At 45.2% G+C, this 21,573-nt stretch overlaps 1 protein-coding gene across 1 annotated transcript in view; it reads right to left on the reverse strand.

Moving 5' to 3' along the window:
* The window catches only part of LOC122923188 (solute carrier family 12 member 4-like), an 84,542-nt gene that overhangs the window by 35,849 nt on the left and 27,120 nt on the right, over positions 1-21,573 (reverse strand). Inside the window, exons 5-12 of the mRNA XM_044273923.1 lie at positions 21,209-21,263; positions 20,232-20,362; positions 19,309-19,550; positions 9,089-9,303; positions 5,171-5,335; positions 3,799-3,897; positions 2,989-3,046; positions 397-571 (exon numbers count right to left, since the gene is read on the reverse strand). Coding sequence (XP_044129858.1) covers positions 397-571; positions 2,989-3,046; positions 3,799-3,897; positions 5,171-5,335; positions 9,089-9,303; positions 19,309-19,550; positions 20,232-20,362; positions 21,209-21,263 — 1,140 coding nt within the window. The remainder of the gene's footprint in view (positions 1-396; positions 572-2,988; positions 3,047-3,798; positions 3,898-5,170; positions 5,336-9,088; positions 9,304-19,308; positions 19,551-20,231; positions 20,363-21,208; positions 21,264-21,573) is intronic.

Consider the following 21,573-nt stretch of genomic DNA (forward strand, 5'->3'; position numbering starts at 1 on the left):
CCCATTAACTTCTATGGGACAGCTTCTTCCTGTTCAAGTAAATAGGACGGAGCAGTTCCATTGAAGTGAATGGGGACAGCAGGAGTTGTAATTACACCTGCCCACTGCTGCAGTTGCGATGGCGAGCAGGTTAACAGTGAAGAGAAGTCAGCGCTCGTACAAGCGATGCGTTTCTCTTTAAACAGATGATCGGCCGCGGTGCCAGGAGTTGGTCCCCCGCTGATCTGATATTGATGACCTATCCTGAGGATAGCAATAATACCAGTTTCCCTGTATTCGTAGGAAAACCATTTGCATACAGTATACCCACTATTTACTAAGGATAGATGTTCATTAAGTCTAAAATGCATAACTAAATACGACTAAAGTGCAGTCATTTAAGGTTCGGTCACTCACTCGCAGGAATGGAATTATATTGTCCTTGGCAATAGCTTGCAATAACCGCGGGGCTCCAGTCAGACTTTGTAGTCCAGCTCCACAAGTAGAAAAGAATGATCCTATGACTATAACCCACGGAGAAGGCCACGACAGGGTCCCTACTACCAAGTTCTTGTTTACAGCTTCACCATACCTATTAAGAAGTAATCGCCAAATATAAACTGGAGAAAAGGCTTGAAAATTCAAGTATTGCGCACTCTAACATGTAGTACTAAATGTGCATAGAAGTCATTTTCCATAACTGCTCTTGCATCATCCCAAAAAGTTATGAAATTAGATATCAGAGGCTGGCATTGCATTTTTAGTTTAGTCACAAACTCTAAAATGTAAAGAAAATACATAAAATTTGAAAACGGAACAGAAATACAAGAAAACAACGGAGGTCCTAGATGTAAAGAAGGGTATAGTTGACCCCCTCTTCTCCAGTTCCAGGATTGGCATCTGACAATGATCGTTAACTGCTTGAAACACACTGGGCCAAGAAGATCTCGCAAACCATGCATATTCAGTGAGAACTGTACAACTGGACATACTGTAGTTCAAGAAAGCCTCCAAACAGTCAGAAAGCCTCGTAAAAGGGTTTAATCATACAAACATATGTTTAAAAATCGCATAAAGTAATCAATAAAAGTCTAAATGGCATTCAAAATTAAGAACAGCCTACTCAAGCTTCGCCAGGACCAGCTTCTTCCAGAAGAAGGGTTTTCTTATGTCCCTTTGTAAGTTTCTCACTGAATAATTGACTTGCAAGATCTCCTGTACGAGTGTGTTTAGAATCACTAATGACCAGAAGGGATTGACAACTATTCATGGAATTAGAGGAAAAAGCGGACTGCTGTACCCTTCTTCACATCATGGACACCGGTAGAGTGCAACATAAAGTATATATTAATATCTTGGGACATTGGACAAATGTGACACTTTTCTTCATATTGTTACGCCCAGTAGTCACTTGAAGGATTTGAGGCTGGATTTATTGTTTCTTTTAGTACTTCAATATAATGTGTTACCAACATTTTTTTCTGCCAGTTAAAACCAGATATTAACACATTATCTTTTTTTCAAAATTTTTATTTTCTGATTATAGATTTTTAATGCTATTTTCTGAACATGATTATGGGGGCGGCCATCTTGCCTTAACAGCATTTAGAAAGCATTAGGCCCCTTTCACACGGGCGTTGCGGAAAAATGTGCGGGTGCGTTGCGGAAACACCCGCGATTTTTCCGCGCGAGTGCAAAACATTGTAATGCGTTTTGCACTCGCGTGAGAAAAATCGCGCATGTTTGGTACCCAAACCCGAACTTCTTCACAGAAGTTCGGGCTTGGGATTGATGTTCTGAAGATTCTATTATTTTCCCTTATAACATGGTTATAAGGGAAAATAATAGCATTCTGAATACAGAATGCTTAGTATAATAGTGCTGGAAGGGTTAAAAAAAAAAAAAACGTTAACTCACCTTATCCCCATGATCGTGTAGTTCCCGGTCGGTCTCTTCTTTAGCTGTGGGCTTGGGCTGAATGACCTTTGGTGATGTCAGATCACATGCTCCAATCACATGGTCCATCACCATGGTGATGGAGCATGTGATCTGACATCACCAAAGGTCCTTTAGCCACAGCTAAAGAAGAGACCGACCGGGAACTAGGCGATCATGGGGATAAGGTGAGTTAACTTTTTTATTTTTTTTAACCCTCCCAGCACCATTATACTAAGCATTCTGTAGTCAGAATGCTATTATTTTCCCTTATAACCATGTTATAAGGGAAAATAATACAGTGAATAGACTGTCACCTAGAACCCATGCGTGAAAATCGCACCGCATCCGCACTTGCTTGCGGATGCTTGCGATTTTCACGCAACCCCATTCATTTCTATGGGGCCTGCGTTACGTGAAAAACGCAGAATATAGAACATGCTGCGATTTTCACGCAACGCATAAGTGATGCGTGAAAATCACCGCTCATGTGAACAGCCCCATAGAAATGAATGGGTCAGGATTCAGTGCGGGTGCAATGCGTTCAACTCACGCATCGCACCCGCACGGAAATCTCGCCCGTGTGAAAGGGGCCTTAAGAAAATAGCTTTATGGCAGCCACCTAGGCCATAGACACAATGGTCAGGAGGGGACCTCATTGACTTCTATGGGAGAGTTTTTTAGGAATGATCTGTGACCTGTGCAGAGGTTTTTGTACAAGTAAAGAATAGATGAGCTCTGACAATCACCTATTGCGAATTGTGGATCCTGTCTTATCTATACAAAGAGGTGATATCATTACAGGCAGGATTAGAGTGACAGATAAGCAGATAACTGCAGTTAAGTGATCTGTACAGACCAAGAAGTGGACTATTATAAGGCCTAGTGGCCAGTGTGAAAACTGCAGGATTTTATGTTTTTTGTTTAAATATAGATATTGATATGGAAAATTTAAAACATAAAAAAATTCTTTAAAAGTACATAAAAAGTGATTTAAACAATAGATCATTTTCTGGTGACACATTCCCTTTAAAACACAACACAATTTTTTTTTTTTTATAAAACTTAACTTACTTATCTCTTAAAACTACTCCTTCGATACATGCTCCAAAAAGGATTACAGTGCTGAAATCTAAGCATTAATGTCAAGGTAAATAGACTGGATACAAAGTCTAACACTGTGTTGTGTTCAGCTGTTTTCGGCAGTCACACAGATTTTAAATGTAGCGACAATGAGTGTCCTCTACCACTTCACCATTCCCTTTCTCACCGTGAAATAGGATTTTAAATTCAACCCCCGGCAACCAGCTGTAATCTGCACCGCCACAGGGAACATGAAGCATTACACGGTGCTCATTCAAATCACTGGGTTGTCTGTGTAATGCAAGAGAGGTCCTCCAGTTCTTGCCAAGAAATAAGGATCCTGAACAGAGGACTTCTCTCTATGAAGGGGTTTCCTGGGACTAGGATATTGATGTCCTATCCTCCGGACACGTCATCAGTATCCGATTGGTGGGGGTCCGACTCCCGACACCACTGCCGATCAGCTGTTTCAAGAGACTGCACATTGCAGCCTCTTCCTAAGCCACTGATGTCACGTTTATCGGTCATGTGGCCTAGGCGCAGTTCATGAGTCTGGGCTGCAATACCAAGTACAGTGCTGAGCTTGGTAAGCTGTGAGGAGGCTACTCACTGGAGTGCTGGTGCCTCCTCAAACAGCTGAGCAGTGGGGGTGCCTGGAGTTGAACCCATCACCGATCAGATATTGATGACCTATCCTAAGGACTTAAGATGTGTATGGCAATCGGTTTTCTTAACAGGGCAATCCCTTTAAGTTATAATGCTGTATAATTCAGTATGGCTCTGCAAATTACAGTAGGATACAGATCAATGAAGTAGTGATTATAGCCAAAATGGTGCCAACAGGAATCGACTTCTGAGCATCTCGAAGGTCTCCAGATCGATTACTCCCAGCCATGATTCCTGGACAAGACAACAAAAAAGAATCAGCTTGTGTGTCAGCATCAGAAAATACAACTGAGGAGATTTATCAAATCTGTGAAAAAAACAGCCGTCTTTCATGCCCATAACAGCCAATCACAGCACAGCATTCATTTTTAAATAGAGGTGTTAAATAAAAAATCACTGCTGTTTTTATTATTTTTTGCTAGGGGCAAGAAAGAGCTTTTCTATTAGACCTTTTCATGCATCCGGCCAGTCCGCAGTCTAAAGCCTAATTCACACGTCAGTGTTTGATCTGCGATTTTTATCAGCGATTGTGAGCCAAAACCAGGATTGGAGCCTCCACAGACATAAGGTAGAAGGGAAAGATCTGCACCTGTTCTGTGTTTAGAGCAGACCCTGGTTTTGGCTCAAAATGGACTCATGCACACGGCCGTTGTGCGTTTTGCGGTCTGCAAACCGCAGATCCGCAAAACACAGATGGCGTCTGTGTGCGTTCCTCAAATTTGCGGAACGGCACAGACAGCCTTTAATATAACTGCCTATTCTTGTCCGCAAAGCGCTGACAAGAATAGGACAGGTTATATTTTTTTTTGCGGACCACAGAACAGAGCAACGCATGTGGACAGCTCACGGAGTGCTGTCCGCATCTTTTGCGGCCCCATTGAAGTGAATTGGTCTGCATCTGAGCCGCCAAAACTGCGGTTCGGAAGCAGACCAAAACAATGGCCGTGTGCATGAGGCCAATCACTGATGGAAATCACTGACAGAAACACTGACATGTGAATGAGGCATGAATGCTGTCGCCAGTCAAGCCAGCCTAAACTATGGCACCAGTCAGTCTACAGTTTATTGTTAATGGTATTGCAGGGCAGTAATTCCCCAGCCTAGAGTAAACTCAGCCACCAGTCAGTTCACAGTCTAGTGCAGTAATGGGCAAACTACGGCTCTCCAGCTGTTTTAAAACTACAAATCCCATCATGCCCTGCTGTAGGCAGACTGGGCATACTGGGAGTTGTAGTTTTACAACAGCTGGAGAGCCGCAGTTTGCCCATCCCTGGTCTAGAGTAAATGCATTATGCTGCCATAGGTGTGCTCACCTGCTGCTACAGCAGCAATATTTTAGTGTAATGTGTATCACATTAAATGTATGATTTCCCTTCTAGTTGTGGTAAAACCCTCCTGCCTGGTCAGCTACACTGATACTTGTATCATCCATTTTTTGGTTTAGTGTTACTTTAAACCAGCAGGTGCTGAGAGTTAAAACAATGCAGTACAAATGAGAACTTCTTACCGGTCACAGATGGAAAAAAGATGCCAACAAGAACTGTAAATGAAGTTGTGATGTCCGCCAAGACATACAGGTGAAGCTTACTCTTAGATCCCACCGTATCTTGAGAACGGATGTTTGCTTTTTCAAGGATGTTTCCCTTTTCTAGGTAAGCGCTCCACAGGTTGGCTGTAAGTTTCAATAAAATAAAGCATGGTAAAATAATTGTCTACATGACCAAGGAAATAGAGGAAATGTGAAAACATAGAATGTAGCCCCAAGTAATTGTCTCAATCACAGCAAATAGGAGTTTTAGGACATAAATAAGGGTGCATTCACCAATTTTTTGGTGCAATTAACTGGATATTCACAGTAATGTGCTTTTTACCATTCAATTCACAGTCGGGCAACACAACCGCATTGTGCGAATATACCCCTAATGATGCCACATTGACAAGTAATAAAAGCGATTTATCTTCCATTGCATCTTTAACTCTCCTATTTATGACTTTTGCCAATCATGTTTCCCCTACTCTTTTGTGCCCAACTATATTTATATAGTACTGCTTTTATCTTTACTTTTAAACCTGGAGTTGAAGTGTTTTTCCATGATACAATATTAATGACTAGTCCAGGTTTACCTAACGCATATTTGTCAAAAATGTAAAAATTCCTACCATGGAAGTAAACATCTGAAAACTGGGATGGGACTCAAAATACGTCCCGACTCAGACTTTAAAAATGGAAATGGAACAGCTCTACAGTTCGAAATAAGTTTACAGGGACAGAAGCCACTGATGGGGAAACATCTATGGCAGGCATAGTCACATTTTTGGTGGTGGTGAAGGGCACATCATTGACCAGCTTATGCGATTAGAGAGCACATGTAGCATATTTGTGTGTGCCCACTGCCACTGGCAGACAATGCTCTGTGGGGTACTGCAAAGTATGGATCCAGTATTAGCCCTTTGCTGAGACTCTACAAAAAGTAGCTCTCACATTGCAAAAGTCAGACCTCCCGTATATCGATGCCCAGGAGGCTTCCTAAGCCCTGCTTTATGCTGCTGGCTGGATACATAATGAAGTCTCAGTGGTAATTAACGCTGTAAGAATCAGGTACTTCTGTACCCTACCAGCAACCACACATGCCCTCCAGAGTTTTACTGCTGTGGCCCACAACTCACCTCTTAAGCCCCCTGTTCCATATCTCACAGACAACTGGAGGAGGAACACAGAAAGTGGCATCTATTGGTGGCCACCACAGAGGGAAAGCTTTTGGGGCAATATAGTGTTCTGCACTGTGGTATATGGTTCTAATGGGACAGTATTTTGCATCGCTGACCCCGACAACTTTTGTTGCCCCACATTCCCCACCTTCTGTCAATTTGGGCCACTTCGTTTTTTCTTTTCCAGGGCCACTTTAAAGGGGCACATTAATTAAGACCGATGTTTTAGATGCTGGTCTTAATAAAGGCCCTGTGCGGGATCCGCCGAAGTTATGAAGAGGCACCGGCCTCTACATAACTTCAAAAGCATCCAGTGCCAGTTCTAAATGTAAGACAGCTTCTGAGCTGTCTTACATTTAGACCTTTAGCTATGCCTAAAACCGGCATAGAAACTTGTGAATGAAACGGGCCTGCCGGCCTGTGCCCGCCATGCCCACAATTTTAGACCTGGCATGAGCAAGAAAAAGTCACAGATAGCGGCGCAACTAAACGTTGCACCATCTGCGCCTGCAATACGCCCAATTTAGCCATAGCATAGTAAATGACCCCCTAAGATCCCAGTCCACTCATGTTTATTGGGGATTTGCTGCAAGATTTGAACCTATCCATTGCAAAAGGTGAAATCTGCTGAAAAGAAAAAATTTACATTTTGAACGTTCTTGAAATTTGGTAAAAATGTCTACACTTTGCTGCTACTATAACACAGTTTACAGCCCGCAAAATGGTGGGCTGATGCCCAGAGGGCCACCTGAGCCCTCCTCATGGCCCCTTGGGTACATGACGATTTGATGATCTTAACATTAATTTAATGCTAGGAGCATAAGGTACTTATACACCTGGCTGGCGGCTGTGGGTGACCTCCTGAATTCAACTGTATCACCATCCTCAGGACAGTGATATTGTGCTGCACTATTGCTTGACCCGCTAATTTCTCTTGGTCCTGCCTACTTCTGTCAATTTGGGACCACCTAAAAATCGGCCCATTTAGTTTTTTTTCCAGGGCCACTTTAAGTCCCCAGTCTGCCCCTGAGGGAAAAGCTCCAAGTGACATCAGAAGTCCCAGGCTGTTCCTATAGACTCTCCCCTTTATGTTAACACCCTATCACATAAATAAAGTGAGGGTTGAGGGGAGATCTTTTTGTTTTCTGGTAAACGAGTGAGAGATCGCCGTCTGTACCTAAAGCAGGCAACTTGTCTATCCAGTTCTGTACCATCGTCTCTCCCAAAGTTGCACAAGACTTCAGGGAATTACTATGGTACCAGCCAGTACCAAAACCCACTTCGTACTCCATTTTTTAAAATGTTTTTAAATACACAGATTGGAATACCATAGTAATTCACCGAAGTCTCGCGCAACTTCGAGCAAGATAAAGTTTGGCTCCATGGACCTAATAAATTTTAGTGCTGTATGGAAACAGCATTAACTCCCCTGCGAAATGGAAAAGGGACGGATCCGTTTTGCAGCCCATAGACTTCTATTACAATGGAATGAATAACGGAATGCCTCTAAAGGCATTCAGTCATAGAATTGCGTTATGGTCCTTAGTAACGGAATCCATAACGCATTTCACCTTTTACCACCAAAAGAAGTGTGAACGAATTTCAGAATATGAAATTCACTCATCTCTAGTCTTCATTATAAATTTTCTGCTGTTTTTGAGATTCAGGGTTTAAAAAATAAAAATAAAATCAGTCTGTCAATCAGAGTATCGCTTCGCAGTCCTGTTAGCTGATGGCTCTTGTCAAGCCTTATCTCTGATCTCCCATCCTCAAACACATTTTCGCTACAGTATATTCTTATCAGTTTTATAGGAGTCTCGCTATAATGCAAGTTTCTGTGCAAGTAAGTGTGTATCCAAAGAAAGCGGTTAGTCTTGACTTTTATTATTGATGACCTATCCTCCCCGGTCATCAATATCAGATCGACCGGGGTCTAACACCCAACACCCCTCGCCATCAGCTGTATGAGGAGACGGTACACGCAGTCTCCCTCATCTCTTTCTGCTCTCCGCTTTATGTCTATAGGACAGCAGAAGCCGACCGGAGAAGAGAAGGGAGATGGCACGTGCACATGCACACTGCGCGCGCCGTCTCCTCATACAGCTGATCCGTGGGGGTGTTGGGTGTCGGACCCCAGCCGATCTGATATTGATGACCTATCCTGAGGATAGTATGAAGCACGGACAACTCTAAATTTCCCTCGGAAACAAGGGAAAAAAAAAAAGAGAAAAAAAAAGAGCGCACAATAGGGTAGTATGTTCAAAGCACCAAATAGGGATATCAGGGTGAGAAATATCCAAACTCACCTTATAGGGTTGTGCTCCGGCAGGCACAACACTACTGTATACTTGATAGAAATAAGACCATTTGAACCAGGGTTGCAGCCGCAGATTTTTGGGATCTTTTGGCTGGGATGTCCAGTCCCTCCAAAAGAATTCATACCTACCTCTTTACCTATCCTGAGGATAGGCCATCAATAGAAAAAGCCCAGACAACCCCTTTATGTTTAGAAAAAGCAGATATATAAAATTTCTAAATTACAAGTTATACTAAATCCTTTCCCATAAAATTATATACCAATCTGCTCAGCTCCTCCTGCTCTATAACATGCCACCTAAAGATTGCATTTTGTGGTGACATGTCCTCTAAGTTTGAAATCAAAGCATTACAAAGAAAATGTGTACAAATAAAACATTTATAAATGTATTATTGATACCTGACAAAATGCCACTGGCTGCTCCTGGAATACCAGAGATTTCACTGACATTGTTACTAAGAAAATACTCATCACATGAGCCACTGGAAAAATTTGAAGACCCGCAGAACAATTCGGACAATTTGCTTGGTACTGTCACATTATCAACGTTAATGGTCTTGGCACATAAATCAAACTGGTCTCTAGCAAGAGTTCGGTTGCCCAGCATACAAATTCTAAAAAGAGAAAAGTCTTAGAATTCATATCATGTGAAAAATAATGTATAATGAATTATAAAAACACAACAGAAAAACATAAAATTTGCCGCATCACAAATTTGAAAAGGCACCTTAAAAACAACCAGTTTAACCTAAAACACCTAGAAAGTAATTCAAGGGGTTGTCCGACGAAAAATATTTTACAGTTTTCAAACCAGCACCTGGTTCTGAATATTTTTGTAATTGCATGTAATTAAAAAGTTAGTATAGCGACTGAGTTATTCAATAAAATGTATATGTATGCCGCAATCAGCAGTTATTTTTTTCTTATTTCTTTGTCCTGCTCACTGAGATGGCCGCACATGCTCAGTTTCATCCTTCAACTGCCTCCTGAGCTGTGATGGGGAAAGCATGGACACACCCCCTAAGCTATGAAAGGTAGAGCATGTGCATTCCTCCCAGAATGTCCATTTCATATGTTCAGTGCTGGCAAGGAAACGCTACTTATACTGTGCGGATGAGCTGCACAATAGCAGAAATTGCTCCACTGCATGTTTGTAAGAAAATCCAGGTGGGAAACTGAACTACAGGACATCAGTGTCCACCAGCACTAGACATAAGGTGGATGTTCTAAAAGGAAATAAAATAAAAAAAACAGGCATAAAAAGCAATGAAGACACAGCTGCAATATGTATTTTATTATTTCAAACTGAAAAATGTTGTGTTCTGCATGATCTAACAGAATGGGAATATTTAATCGTTGGGAAACTCCTTTGGACTGGAATCATTTTTTAGCTGAAGCCAGAAGTGAATTCAAAATAAAATGAGGGAAAAAAAAAAATCTGCTCCTCCCTTGCAATCAAAGCTAAATTACTTCATTCTGTCCCACCCTGACTACCAAACTAATTAAAAATAATAACCTACAAGCACATTTAATAGTTTGAGAGATACAGTAATTTCATCTAGGCCTGCTCCCAAACTAAATGCAGAAAAGAAAAGTAAATCCTGCACTGTACTGGAATCCTCAGTCCAGAGGGACTGAGGATCAGGGAATGTAAGAGCCGCCCAGCGCAGTGAATAATAATGAGCTGGGCGGCAGTAGGAAACGACAGTTGAGGCGCGGCTGGGCACAAAGGTATGAGAAAAAACGCCCCTTGGGCATAAAGAAATGTGAAAAAACGCCCCTTCACAAATGTAAGCACTGGCATGGGAAAGCTACAGTGCAATATCCGAAAGGTCCTCCAAGGAGTCCCCAGAGGTGAGGCTCTGACGTTGTTTGTTTGCCCACTCAGTCATAGCCTTGCTAACCCATGTAGAGGCAAAAACAGGGCGCAGAGCAATGCCAACTGCTTCAAATGAAGATTTGGCAAAAGATTCAAATTTTTTATCCCTGTGGTCCAAAAAGGAAGCCCCGTCCGCCATAGGCAAGGTGGTATGCTTATCCAGGCGGGATACCAGAGGGTTTACGATAGGAGAGGACGACCATTTTTTCGGTAAATCCTCTGGAAAGGGATATAAGACGGCTAAGCATTTTGGCAAGGAAAAACACCTGTCAGGGAAGTTCCACTCCTTGAAAAGGGAGGAATCAAATTCCGGGTGGTTGGGAAAACATTTTGGTGAGTGACGGGACCGCCTAAAGGAAAAACCTAGAGCCAGCAGATGAGGGTGCAGGGTCTTCAACCTGTAAGGTTTCCATAACCGCTGCAATGAGATTGTCTACCATAGCAGACAGTTTGGAAGACTGTTCCTCAGGTGAGACAAAGTCAGCATCTGACAACCTTTCCTCAGAGCAGCCTCTTCTAAGGAGGACCTAGAGCGAGACTCCCTGGGAGGTGGCGGTGAGACAAAAAAACAGGGGAAGCAGACACCCTTCGAGAAGAGGGTGGTCTGGCCTGTTTTGCAGGACGGCCATGATGGGGATTAGCAGAGGAGTCCCCAGAGTCTGACTGGTCAGGAGGTGGCCGTGTGGCCAAACGCCCCAGTATTTCCACAATGGCTTTGTTGGAATGAGAAACTTCTTGTACCATCTGCGCCAGGGAGCAGCTATGGGCTGGGCAGGAGGGGCGAAGAGGTCAGAGTCAAAGCCACTTGGCAGTGGAGTAGAGCACGAAGAGCAGAGGGGATCTAACTAACCACGCTGGAATTTGGAGCGACAAGAAGAGCAGGCAAAATGGCACACAAAAGTCGCTGCCTGTTTTGGGGCCTGGGTTCAGGGCTCGGACATGGTGAATACTGTGCAGTGACAGATAGGAGGATGAGAGGAGTAGGCTAGACCCTGTAGGAAGCGGGGGGAAGTAGCTTACCTGGCCTGTGTCCCTCAATGCAGCACGGCCGAAGGTATCCCCCTGAAGCAGAAGGTAGGCGTGGAAGAAAAAAGAAGCGTAAAGAATTTGTGTCACGATAGGGGAGGGACAGAGGAGCAAGGAAAGAGTTCATGCCCCGCCCCCACCATTGAATTGCAGCCTCCAGGGAGCTACAAAGAAAATGGCGTTGTCCAGCCCAACAGTTCCCCTGGATGAAGGGGTGCACGACCAGGTAAGAAAGTCCTCCTCTGCGAGGTACTCCGCTCCACCTAGACGTTCGTTATGGTGGCTTGGGGATCCAGCTGAAGGGTAGGCCACAGGGAGGCCGGTGCCTCGATTAAGCAGGGGCCCGGTGGGGAATGGCTGGTGCCGCTAGGAGGAGAAGGGTCTCCAGGCCCAAAGCAGAAAAGCCCTCCCCGCGATCCCCGACAGGGAAGCGATGCAGGTGAGAGGGGTCTGGCAATTATGGGGGGGTCAGTCCGTAACAAACCAAGTGGCGGCGGTTGCAGCTGGGAAAGGGGGGGGGGGGGTCGTCTGGTGACTTCTGCCCCTCCCCAGCTCCAGCTGGCTCACCATCGTCGGTGTGCTGCCCCTTTGGGAGGACCGCTACATGTGAAAGAGGGGGTAGAGGGCTTACCGCAGGGCGGACATGGTGACCCGAAGGCTGGCGGGATACAGAGGATTTGGGAACCTCTGGTCCTCCTTGTCTTCTGGAGCCTGGGAAGGAGCAGCGGGTTTGGAGACCCTCTGATCTCCCGTCTCCTGGGTGGGAACACAGGTAGCAGAAGACTTCCTGTAGCCCAGCTAATAAGAAAAAAGGAAAAAACTAAAAAGAAAAAAACAGCAGACCAGCAAAAGCAGGGATGTCTGCCTCCTATGGACACTAAACTAAAAACTGTTTTAGCTTAGTCCCTGTAGGAAGGTTATAGCTGAAGGGAGGAGCTCACACTTTTGTGCCTAGTGTACGCCTCCTAGTTGCAGCAGCTATACCCATGGTCAAGCCCGTGTACCCCAATGATCAGGATGAGAAAGGGTAAATTACTCTTACCGGTAATTGGATTTTCCAATAGCCTCCACAACGGCATTCACAGGAGGGTGTCCCCGCCTCCAGGACAGGAAACAACGAGGAAGCACAGGATTTAAGGAGCCTCCTCCCCTTACCTTACCAGTCAATAAGAGAGGACACAGAAGTGATGCATAACAAATTATATATTATAGTAAACAAATTACATCATTCATTTACATTTAAAGCTTGGGAGGGAACCCAATGCCGTTGTGGAGGCTATTGGAAAATCCAATTACCGGTAAGAGTAATTTACCCTTTTCCCCGGCGCCTCCACAACGGCATTCACAGGAGGATTAACAGAGTAATCAATATTAGGGGGGGGGCCACACTAGATAGGACCTCACGACCAAAGGACAAGTCCTGATCCCTTACTACATCTAGCTTATAGTGCCGAAAAAAAGTCATAGGGTTGGCCCATGTGGCGGCCCTGCAGATCTGTTCCAGAGGGACTGCCTTCGTTTCTGCCCAGGATGAGGCTACTGCCCTTGTAGAATGAGCTTTTAGTACCTCCGGCGGCTGACAGTTCTTGGTAACATAGGCAGAGGATATTATGTTCCTAATCCACCTAGCTATGGTTGACTTGCTAGCCGCTTGCCCCTTATTAGGGCCCTGGAATTGTAAAAAGAGATGGTCCGATTTTCTAAGCGGTTTAGTGGCCTGAAGGTAAGAAAGGACTGATCTCCTGACGTCCAGATTATGGAGAGTATCTTCCGAATCATTAGAAGGAGACTGGAAAAAAGAGGGTAGGGAGACTTCCTGCTCACGATGAAATCTGGATACCACCTTTGGGAGAAAGGCTGGACAGTGCCTGAGGATTATACGATCATCCAGAATTGTAAGATAGGGAGGCTTGCAAGAGAAAGCTTGAATTTCCCCCACTCTTCTGGCAGAGGTTATGGCAACTAAAAAAACCGTCTTCATGGTGAGGAGCCTTAGAGGGATCTCATCAATTGGCTCAAACGGAGGAGTAGTGAGAGCAGAAAGAACCAGGCCCAAATCCCAGGGAGGAACCACTGGACGAGGGAGGATCGAAGTTCTTCCTGCCCCCCTCAAAAACCGTTTGATCAGAGGGGAATCTGCTAGTTTTACGTCCAGGAAGGCGCTGAGCGCGGAAATCTGAACCTTCAGAGTTGATGGACGGAGGCCTTTTTCTAGCCCCGCTTGCAGGAACTGGAGGACCTGAGGAACATCAGGAGAATCTACACTTCCCAAGAAGGACAAAAAAGCATTCCAGGTTCTCAGGTAGATCCGGGAAGTTACCGGTTTCCGGCTTTTGAGCATCGTGGAGATGACTGCGTCCGACAGACCCTTCTGTTTTAGCAGGAGGCGTTCAGATTCCAGGCCGTCAAACTGAGTTGATTTACACTGGGGTGATTTATTGGTCCCTGGTGGAGTAGGTCCGGGATTGATGGCAGTGTCCAATAAACACCGGCTGACAGTCTGAGCAGGAGTGGAAACCAAGCCCTTCTTGGCCAGAAGGGGGCCACCATAATTACGTGGACCCCTTCTTCCTGAGCCTTTACCAGGACCCTTGAAATGAGGCTGAATGGAGGGAAGGCATAAAGGAGCTGTCTTGGCCACGGCCTGGAGAGGGCGTCTAGCCATACCGGGTGATCCATTTGCGAGAGGGAACAGAACTTTCTGACCTGCTTGTTGCTTTTGGTGGCGAACAGATCTAACACTGGGGTCCCCCACATTCGGCAGATCTGGCTGAAGACGCGGTGATTTAAAGACCATTCGGCCTCCCTTAAGAGGTGTCGACTGAGATAATCGGCCACCACATTTTTTTCCCCCTTGATATGCACCGCCGAAAGGGACAGAAGGTTTCTTTCTGCCCAACAAAAAATGCCCTTTGACACTTCCGCCAGTGAGCGACTTCTGGTTCCCCCCTGTTTGTTTATGTACGCCACGACTGTAGTGTTGTCTGTTAATATTCTCACGTGTCTTGGAGAGGGAATTTTGTAAAGGGAAAGGAGAACTCTGTGGACAGCTGACAGCTCTCTTAGATTTGAGGAGGCGTCCTGCATGTCTCTTCCCCAGGATCCTTGAACTACCGCTCCTGAAGAGTGACCTCCCCACCCTGAGTTGCTGGCGTCTGTTGTAATGACCATGACATCTCTTGGGCGCCAGTGAACTCCTATGCTCAGGTTCCCTTTTACTCTCCACCAGGTTAGTGACTGTTTTACCTGTCTGGGAACGTGAACCTTTCTGTCTAGAGACGAGTTCTTTCCGTCCCATGAAGATAGGAGAAAGGTCTGAAGGACTCTTGTGTGACTCTGGGCCCACCTTACTGACGAGATTGCGGCTGTTAGCAGTCCCAGTACCGCCATGATGTCTCTTATCGAGGACCGATCTTTGCTGGAAAAAAGAGACACAGTCTGGATTAAGTGAGACTGTTTGTCTTGAGGAAGAAAGGACATTAGACGCCTTGAGTCCAACAGCACCCCTAAAAACACTTTTTCCTGACTGGGGATAAGGTCTGATTTTTTGGGATTTATTATCCACCCTAGAGTTGTAAGACAGTCCTGGATTTGTTTGAGGCGTGAATGTAGAAGTTGGCGCGACTCCGCAAACACCAGAAAGTCGTCCAGGTACGGGACGATCTGTACCCCCTGAAGGTGAAGGAACTTCATGACGTCTGACATTATTTTTGAAAAAACTCTGGGGGCAGAGGATAGGCCGAAAGGAAGGGCTGTGAACTGAAAATGGGACAATCTTCCCTGATAATAAATTGCGATCCTCAGGAAACGCTGGTGCCTGTGGTATATTGGGACGTGGTAGTAAGCGTCCTGAAGGTCGACGGTAGCCATAAAGCAGTCCTGCGGAAGGATCTGAGTGGTAGATTTTATGGTCTCCATTTTGAATCTTTTGTAAACGATGGATTTGTTTAAGGACTTCAAATTTATTATCAGGCGAAAGGAGCCATTTGGTTTTTTTATCAAAAATATAGGGGAATAGAAGCCTTTGCCGTGTTGTTCTTCCGGAACAGGGATGAGCACTCCTTTGAGGATTAAGGTAGTTATTTCTGACTCTAGGGATGCCTGTTTGTCGGGCTGTTGCCTTTGGTTGATACAAAAAAGACTTGGGGGTGGGGAAACAAACTCTAGCTTTAGGCCCTCCTTTACGGTACGAGTGACCCAAGGGGAGGCGTGAATTTCTTGCCAGGCGGAGGAGAATTGCTTTAGCCTGCCTCCTACCTGGGTTGGCGTGTCACTGGGTAGGGCGGGTAGAGGTTTCTGGCTTAGGAAGGTATCCTCTTCCTCTACCCCTAGAAGGTTGCCATCTTTTTGAGCCATCCCTTTTACTCTGATCAGATCTTGCCCTTTTTTGACTTTGAAAGGAGCGTCTCTGTTGGTAAAAACGGTTATCAGAGGGGAAACCTTTTTTCCTATCGGAGGCCTTCTCCAGAATATCGTCCAGGGCGGAGCCGAACAATCTATCCCCCTCACATGGGATGGAGCACAGGCGGTTTTTAGAACCTGCGTCCCCAGTCCATGAACGGAGCCATACCGCCCTACGGGTCGCATTGGCCAGAGCACTGCTCCTTGCAGAGAGTCTAACCAAGTCGGCCGAGGCGTCTGCTAAAAAATTGGATGCTCTTTTCAGGGAGGGAAGAGAGTTTAAGATCTCCTCTCTGGACGTACCCCCCGACAGATTGCTCTCAAGCTGGTCTAGCCAAACCGAGAGGGTTCTGGCCGTACAAGTGGACGCTATGCTGGGGCGCAACATTGCTGTATTTGTCTCCCAGGATTTCTTTAGTAGGTTTTCACATTTTTTGTCCATTGGGTCTTTCAGGAGACCCATATCCTCAAAGGGCAGCGAGGATTTTTTAGAAATACGGGCCACTGGCGCATCTATTCTGGGAGTTTTGTCCCACAAATCAGAGTCAGATTCCGAAAAGGGGTACTTGCGTTTAAAGGCGGCCGAGACAGTCCACCTTTTATCAGGATCCCTCCATTCCCTGGAAATAAGGGCTTTGAGGTTATTGTGGATGGGGAAGGATCTCTTCTTTTTCTCCCCCAAGCCCTGAAAGATTTGATCGTGAAGGGACTGAGTCTCTTTGACATCTTCTAATCCCAGCGTAGATTTAATATCCTTCAGTAGGGACTGTGTTTCCTCGGGAAAGCACATAGGCCTCCCTGCGGCCTCCTCAGAGGATAAGGAGACCTGATCATCCTGCAACTCCCCTTCATCCAGATCCACCTGCTCTGATATTTCCAGATTTAGGGAACGGGAAGGCCCAGGGGAAGGTGCCAGTTGTCTAGAGTCAGCTGCAGCCTTAATCTCTTCTCTAATGAGGGTTCGCATGGACTCCACGAAGGAAGGGGATTCTTCAGCGATAACCTTTTCAATACATCTAGGGCAGAGGGACTTTTTTGGGTCCGACACCAGGCCCTTACGGCAACCACCACACTTCCGGCGCCCCGAATCCCCTTTGGCTTTAAGCTTCCTGGACTCACTGTCCTAAGGGAATAAAACAAACTTTGTATAGGCCAAAGAGGGACCCGGAGTAATGGTGGTGAGGGGTCAGTATAGTGAACTACGGACACCCAGCGTGTAGAGGGGGGGGGGGGGGGGGGGGGGGTTCGGGATCCCATAACCTGTATAAACCTACTGCTAGGAAGGACAAAAGGAAATAGGGATTACTCCCCCCTGGGAGGAGGCTTACCGGGCTGAGGGCCGAGACAGCGGGATCTCCGGAGCGTTTGGACGACTCTCTGTCGCTGGAAGGCATCTCTGCAAATCACCGGCGCAGGAGGATATGATTGCTCTTTTTAAATCTCCCGCCGCGCGCAGGAGCGTCCCGCGAGAACCTCTTGCCCAAGGAGATCTCGCTCCGCTGACGTCACCACGCCAGATCCCGCGCGAGTTCCGACGGACTCGCAAGCCCGGGGATGCCTGAAGACAGGGCTTACTCCGCAGGATCGAGGAGGGGAGGCAATGCGTCCCCGGAGTCTCTCAATCCCTGCACCGACCCTCCTGAACAACAGGGAAGGGACCAGGCCGGTGCGGTATTCAATTTCCTGGATGACCCCAGGAGCGGCTTCCACGCACGTCCGAGGACAGGAAACAACGACTGGTAAGGTAAGGGGAGGAGGCTCCTTAAATCCTGTGCTTCCTCGTTGTTTCCTGTCCTGGAGGCGGGGACACCCTCCTGTGAATGCCGTTGTGGAGGCGCCGGGGAAAATTATCATTTTGGTTGAAAATCAACTTTAGTCTAATGTGTATGGTCACTTTTAGTGTTTGCTCAGGGATTTCCATCAGTGATTGTGAGCCAATAGCAGGAATGGAGCTTACACAGAGATAAGGTATACGGGAAAGATTTGCTCGTGTTTTTCTGACCCGCATCTGGTTCTGGCTTACAATCACTGATACAAATCACTCACCAAAACATTGACAGAGGCCTTAGGCCCATTTTAGACGAGCGAGTTCCACGCATCAGACTTGAAGCGCGAGTATGCAGCAGCTCCCGTCCTGACATCCCAGCACTCACCAAGTCGCATAGCACGATATTGATTTATGATGCTATGTAATCCTTAAAGTTCTGGAATGTATTGTATAACACTGACATAATGTGGTCAATGTTATACAATACATTCCAGAACTGTAAGAGTTACATAGCATCATACATCAATATCATGCTCTGTGACCCTGTTAGTGCTGGGAGGTAAGGACGGGAGCTGCCACATACTCACGCTGCCAGACTGATGCGTGAAACTCGCTCGTCTGAAAGGTGCTTTAAAACGTTTGACCTCTGTAATTGAAAACAAAGGCTTTTGTACCAAATATTAGCACCGATTTTCTCAGGTGTTCAAATACTTATGTTCAGCAGTGCAAGACAAATTCAAATTCTTAAAAAAAAAAAAAAAAAAAAAATCATACAATGTGATTTCCTGATTTTTTTTTTATTCTGTCTCTCAGAGTGGGAATACACCTACAATGTGAATTTCAGACCCCTCTATGATTTCTAAGTGGGAGAACTTGCAAAATCGCAGGGTGTTCAAATACTTCTGTTCCTCACTGTACATTTTTCCCTTTCTCTGTGCTTCCCCTGCAACTTACTAATGCACTTGTGCTACTTTTTCTGAGATCGGTTATTTTTGAAGAGAGAAAAATATCTGCACGCAGGATGTGATGTTCAAAATAACAGATCAGTTTTTTGGGGGGCTTTTCCTTTTTTCTGTCGGATCAGAAGAACGGAAAGCTAAAAGGTGATGTGAACTTGCCCATAAAAAATTCGGTAGGAGTCCCTTTACTCTGGTCTCTCCAAAGCCTTAGGGCTTATTCAGATGACCGATCCGTTATTGCGGTCCGAAAAACACAGATACCGGCCGTGTGCGTTCCGCATTTTGCAGAACAGACCGGTCAGCCCTATGATAGAAATGCCTATTCTTGTCCACAAGAATAGGCATTTATCTTTTTTTGTAGGGCGGTGGAACGCAATTACAGATGCGGACAGCACGTGGTGTGCTGTCCGCATCTTTTGCGGCTCAATTGAAATGAATGGGTCCACATCTATTCCGCAAAATTGTGGAATGTATTTTTAATGAAATATACGGTCGTGTGAATGGGTCCTCACACCTCTAAGACAAATCTAAGAGAGTATGCCATGCCAGCCATGTAAACTGTAGAAGTGAATACTTATTTACTTACGGAAACAAAGGTGGTTCAAAAATAGACTTGATGCTTCCTGCGTAGATGGATAAAATGGAGAGGAGCACACAGGCCAGAAACAGAGAGGCAAATTTGTTGACATATTTCACTCCGACAAATACAACAACTGCCATCAGTGTAAGGAAGATCGTCCCGTAGACCCGCATATTGTTCAAGTTGGAACTTGAATCTTCATGGGAGTTACTGGAATGAAATATGGCAGCTGAAGGAACAATGTACACCTAAAAAGAGAGAAATATTACCTGAAAAGTCTCATCATCCTTGCAGACAAAACTCAAACTCACACACCTACTAAGCATCAGTAAGAAAAAGGCGGACAACCCCTTTAAGCTGGAAACTCAGATGTAGTTTTTGTGAGAGCTTTGGTGCAGCTTTTTGTGGCATATTTTGAAGCAAGTTTCTGACCCAAAACCAGACGTGTGCTGCTGCCACTATGCGTGACATTACCCTTAGGCCTCATGCACACGGCTGTTCCGTGCATTGTGGACCACAATTTGCGGTCCCCAATGCACGGGCAATACCCGTGTGGCTGCCGCAATGGATCAGTCCGCACCGCAAAAAAAATTGAACATGCTCTATTTTTTTTGCAGTGCGGAGGCACTGGAGAAACCCCACGGAAGCACTCCAGATTGAGGACCCATTCACTGTTTGCAGGCCGCAATACGAGCTCAGCCGGGTAACGGTCGTGTGCATGACGCCTTATACTTATGCTGGATCCACCTATGGTTCTGGGTCAAAATCTGCACCTCTAACTGAACAACTGTTTCCAGGTTAACATCAGCGGCGCTAAGTGCCAACGTTTACTGTACCTTATTTTTCTCAAAAATCCCCATAATATGGAATGTCATGCTACTCCATAAGAATGTATCTCTATATAAAATAAAATAATTATTTTTTCTTACCAGAAGAATCTCAATTGCACCAAGAATGTACATTGCACCCGCAAAAGTGGTGCCTAAATAAAAACAGAGGCCAACCGCTCCACCAAACTCTGGGCCAAGGGATCTCGATATCATAAAATACGAACCACCAGCTGCAAATAAAAGAAAGATACATAAAAAAAAAAACATTTACAGCATACAAACATGTTCACAAAGGGAAGTCCAGACATAGCAAGTGATAGTATATTGCTAACTAAAGTGGTTGCAAAAGCTTACCCTGCGTCATTAACAACGATGAGCCAATTGATTGATCTCATCAACGTAAGTTCTTCACCTATGAGGAGCTGTCACTCCCCCTACTTGACTGGTAGGGCCGGAGAACTCCCCCAGGGCCCTGACAATCTTGTGCCGAGTAGTGACGCAAATGCAACTGTGAATGCACCGTTACAATTCCGGGTTGGCAGAATAAGGTCTAAAACCAATCCACACAACCCAAAAATGGGACACCTGGTGGCAAAAAATTGTCAGGACAGCCAATACCATTTAGAAATTGAGGCAGAAAGAACCAAAGCAAATACAATACATACATAGAATATATAAAAGGCAGTCAAGAACAAGCTACCGACCTACAGTGGACACACAAGTGAAAAGATACAGGCTCACACCTTGGAAGCAATATGAATAAACAGCTGGGTGCCCACCACCAGGTGCCCCCATGGCCAACGCGTTTTGCACAGAGCAAAAAGTTATAGAAGTTCATTCCTGAAGGTCCAAAATAGGCTGTTTTTTTCCCCATCAACGGAAACTACTCTTCTTGGCGACAATGCGGACAAGAATAGGACATCCCTGTGCTCGACATTTTAGTTTTTTTTTGCACACCCATAGAAATGAGTGTGTCAGTGTAAAAATGGACAATACAGTTGTGTACATGAGCCCTAAAATGGAGTCTAGACCTGCAAAAGGTGAACATTTTTATTGATACATAAACCTGTATTTACCTGGTACAACACCATTGGTAGCGATGGCACTCATTGATATAGCTGTGAGTAAAGTCTGCATGAAAAATTAAAATAAAAATTAAAGTGGGACGTTTACCAGGGATGCAAATAAAAAACATTAAAAAGAACACAATTTTTGCCAATACATACACTGGGGGAGATTTATCAAAACTGGTGTGAAGGAAAACTAGCTTAGTTGCCCATAGCAACCAATCAGATTTCACCTTTCATTTTCCAAAGGAGCTGTCAAAAATGAAAGCTGGAATCTGATTGGTTGCTATGGGCAACTAAGCCAGTTCTACGTTGCACCAGTTTTGATAAATCTTCCCCTCAACTTACTCTGCGACAGAATTTTAGAGCAATTT

Source organism: Bufo gargarizans, unplaced genomic scaffold (genome assembly GCF_014858855.1).
Source record: "Bufo gargarizans isolate SCDJY-AF-19 unplaced genomic scaffold, ASM1485885v1 original_scaffold_1339_pilon, whole genome shotgun sequence".
NCBI lineage: Eukaryota > Metazoa > Chordata > Amphibia > Anura > Bufonidae > Bufo > Bufo gargarizans.